The following is a 4,330-nucleotide window of genomic DNA, read 5'->3' on the forward strand; positions in this document are numbered from 1 at the left end:
GGACCACAGGCGCCCGCCACAATGCCTGGCTATTTTTTGGTTGCAGCCATCATTGTTGTTTGGCAGGCTGGGCTGGATTCAAACCCACCACCTTAGGTGTATGTGGCTGGTGCCTTAGGCACTTGAGCCACAGGCACCAAGCCTGAAATTCTTATGAAATAATTTAATTAATGATCTTAGGATCCTGTGGCAGGACACTGGTTGAAAAATCAGTGCTCTAGGGTTTTAGTTATTGCCAAGAGTGCTATCAAAATAAAGGTTGCTAAGAATTTCAGATTATGCTTTATTATTACTTACTAGCATTTAGGTTTTTTTTTGCTGCTAATAATGTATTGTTTTAATTAAGCTTATGGTATAAAGACATAAGGATCCAATGTAGTGTTTGTTAAGGAGGGTCTATTAGCAAGGCATGGACTGGGCAGAGGTGCACTAAACTCCCCAGTTGTGTGCCTCTTCTTCAGTTTGTATAAAGTATTGATGAATATATATTTATAAAATCTACACTTTTATAAAAGCATTACATTACTCAAAAAACTACTGTTATAAATGTTTTTAACAAGCAGGGCAGGGAATATGATCACTAAAGATCGAATAAAAACACATATGAGGGGTAGATTGGAAGGGGGAAAGTTGGAGAGAAGGAGAAGCATGACGAGGGAGGAGGGTGGGACAAAATGCGTGTGGCTGGGAACCTAAAACAGGCTGGTAACAGACCAGTGTTGTTGATAATGAAAGAAAAGGTTAAATTAGCTTGTAAACCACCAAAAAACGTATATATTATTCATCTTCTTTTTTGATTCCCAGTAAAGCTATTTTATGACCATTCTGTTCTAAGTGTCTTATGTAAATTTTACTTTTGGTTTCAGAAGTGCTAGAAATGTAAGCAGCAGAGATTATACACAAGTAAAATAAAAATGGCTTGTCCTCATTTGGATATATTTTAGTATAATTTTAATATTTGGAGGAAGAATATTTGAGATACCTTAATTCAGATTCTAGCTCTCTGATTAACCTGATGCCATTTCATCATTTTTAAATTATTGTATAATAGCAATAAATTGAGAGAACATTAGTAAAGTACATTATTCTTTTCAAACTAGAAAGCATGACTACAATTAATTGTACATTTCTTTTCCCCCATTTCTTATCACATTACAGTACCTGTCATTTTAAAGTAAAAAACTGCCAATTTACCTTTGTTGCATTAGAAAGACAAGGTGTGAATGCACTAAATTGGCATTTTAAATTCATTTTGAATTAAAGTTGTAGTGAATACTTCAGTCTTTTTCTAACAAATATTTGTCTTTGACTTCAGTGCCAGCATAAGAAGAAACTAGAAATTGTGGAAGCATAGAATTACTGGTCTTTTATTGGGACTGCTTTAATGAGTGCCTTTAATTGGAGTGCCTTTGGTACATGGGATCATCTTTTTTCTTGTATGTTATTCTCTTTGGGATGAGAATGTATGCTGGTATATTGGCATTATCACTAACAAAAAGTAAGAAAAATGAGTTGTCAAGTCAGGAGGTGAAGTTTTTATAGCCTTTTTTCTTCTCTATCTCCATTTAGTAATTGTGTATGTTGATCTTTCTTTATCAGCGAGGGTATATGGAAGGCATAAAAATATTTGGGAACAATATGATCACTGTGATCATAGTTGTCAGGAAGCCCAAATCAATCCTGACTCAGAGTTAAGCACCTAATCATTTTACAGAGCAATATAGACAATGCTCTCTTTTATGAACATCTCTTGGTAAACATTTGGCTCTTTCTCTATGAAAGGAGCAAATGCTGGCATGTGCTTACAATGACCCCTTTATATACTGCTTAGGCTTTTCTTGTTTTAAATTTGACCAGAATTTCAATGCTCACATAACTCTCCCATGTCTATTTTATAGTTTAGTTCTAATTTTATTATTTTTTGGTTTTGGTCATATAAAGGACTTTATTTACAATTTTTTAAAATTACAAGGCAAGAGGAGAAACTGTATCAATAAACATAGCATCATTTCCATGGAATCAAGTCAAATAAAGTAGCTTATTATCACATAAGAAATATGAATTAAATGGATTATTGTACATTAAAATGCCAGATTTTCCATTTTTCTAAACTATGGAGAAATTCAAATTCCAGGAATACAACTTGTCACAAGAAAAGCCTAATTTTAAGTACCCAAAAATAAAATCCAGGATTCCAAATGGAAAATAACCTATTAGGGGCTAAATGACTAAGAAGAATTTCTCACTTTAGGTTTCCAATTACTAAAAGAGAGGGAATAGAAAGAATTATCATGGAGCCACGTGTGTGGCGTATGTTCTTATGAATAAGCTTACCATCACAACACCCCTTGCAAGTAAAGGATGCTTATTTTCCCATGTTTACAGACGAGGAAACAGCTTCTTGAGGATTGGGTAGCTTTCCCAAGATACACAGCTGGCAAACAACTGGAACTAAAGTTTAAACTGAGGTCTGATTACAAAGCCCATATTCCTTCACGATATCATTATGCCTTTTATAAATTATTATTATTATTATTATTTTTGAGACAGAGTCTCACTATGTCAGCCTCGGTAGAGTGCTGTGGTGTCACAGCTCACAGCAACCTCCAACTCTTGGGCTTAAGAGATTCTCTTGACTCAGTCTCCCAAGTAGCTGGGACTACAGGTGCCTACCACAATGCCAGGCTATTTTTTTTTATTGCAGTTGTCCTTGTTATTTTAGCTGGCCTGGTCCAGGTTGGAACCGGCCAGCCTCGGTGTATGCGGCTGACACTGTAACCACTTTTCAATAGGTGCCGAGCCTTATAAATTATTTTTAAAAAGCTAACATACACCTGGGTACGGATGACCTCTAAGAAGTTCATAAGCATTGGCATTTATGTAAAAATCTATATTGTGTCATCTACCCATGAGTAGTCTGAAGACTACATACTACCTAGTAAGTATGAATGAATATTACAGTGAGATTAATAATTATAGTAGGGTACAGATTTACAGAGGACATTAAAACATTAGTTTTACAAACATCAATGTTCTGATAAGTTTTAATAAAAACTGAATTTAATTTGCTAAAATTGTTATTGATATATTTCAGAAATACAAACTATTTGAAGGAAAAATTGATTTTTTTGCTGATTATTTATAAATCATATAATTTTTTTCCTTTGAGGTTCTACTAGTAGAGATAGAAGTTCTCCTCCCCCAGGATACATTCCCGATGAATTACACCAAGTTGCCCGGAATGGGTCTTTCACAAGTATCAACAGTGAAGGAGAGTTCATTCCAGAGAGCATGGACCAAGTAAGCAAAAGTTTGATGTTGTTTTTCATTTTATTTAAAGGGATGTCATCAAGATCAGTGTGATTTGGCAGGTGTTTTGTGTGTGTGTGTTACTTTTCTCCAATCCCAAATCTTTCTTCTTAACTGACTAAAATAGTTTAAAATACAGGAAAATGCCTGTTAATTTGTGTGTACCTGTATGTATTATAACATAAAGAAAGCTGGGATAAAGCTAGTTTTCCTGTATTGCTTATCTGTAAGAGAGTGAACGAATGATGTGTGGCATTTGCTTTCTAATCCTAGGATTATATTCAGATTTTTTCTTTTTTTAGTCTCACTATGTTGCCCTCGGTGCTGTGGCATCACAGCTCATAGCAACCTCTCAAGTCTTGGTCTTACGTGATTCTTTTGCCTCAGCCTGCCAAGTAGCTGGGACTCCAGGTGCCTGCCACAATGCCTGGCTATTTTTTGATTATAGTTGTCATTTGTTGTTTGGCAGGCCCAGGCTGGATTCAAACCCGCCAGCTCTGGTGTATGTGGCTGGCACCCTAGCTGCTGAGCTACAGGCACTGAGCCAATATATTCAGATTTCTTTTAACATTTCAAAGAAAGCATAAAACCATAGATATCTAACTTTGTGAAACTGAGGTTTGTGAACGTTCTAAAACATTTAAAACATTACTTGGATGTTTTAGTATTAAAATGTTTTCATTAAGTTGCTGTTATTTTCTTAACATTGCATTGTATGCACCCACTAGTGCAGTAGTTTACACTTTCTAATGATGCAACAGTTACAGTGTCATTAGTATTAATTTGGGTGGGTCCATTGTTCAGTTTCAATAAGCAAAGTTATGTGAAGTATTTTAGTATTTAATTATTTAGTTAGTAGTCTGCACAGAAATAATTTTTCCCTTAGGACATTTTAAAGTCATGGCATACGTAGGGGGCATTTAATGATGAGTAACTCTGGAGTGACTGACCCTGTTGGTATGGTGTTGTTCTGAGATTATGTGGGGGTTGCACAACTCTTAAGTATTCTAAAAGCCATTGA

The 4,330-nt window shown here is 35.3% G+C and overlaps 1 protein-coding gene across 1 annotated transcript in view; it reads left to right on the forward strand.

Moving 5' to 3' along the window:
- MAP3K2 (mitogen-activated protein kinase kinase kinase 2) overlaps positions 1-4,330 on the forward strand; it is an 88,558-nt gene that overhangs the window by 50,416 nt on the left and 33,812 nt on the right. Inside the window, exons 7-8 of the mRNA XM_023519387.1 lie at positions 2,917-2,938; positions 3,170-3,300. Of these exons, the coding sequence (XP_023375155.1) occupies positions 2,917-2,938; positions 3,170-3,300 (153 nt within the window). The remainder of the gene's footprint in view (positions 1-2,916; positions 2,939-3,169; positions 3,301-4,330) is intronic.

The sequence above is a fragment of the Otolemur garnettii genome, unplaced genomic scaffold (genome assembly GCF_000181295.1).
Source record: "Otolemur garnettii isolate 467f Iridium unplaced genomic scaffold, OtoGar3 scaffold00173, whole genome shotgun sequence".
Classification (NCBI taxonomy): Eukaryota; Metazoa; Chordata; class Mammalia; order Primates; family Galagidae; genus Otolemur; species Otolemur garnettii.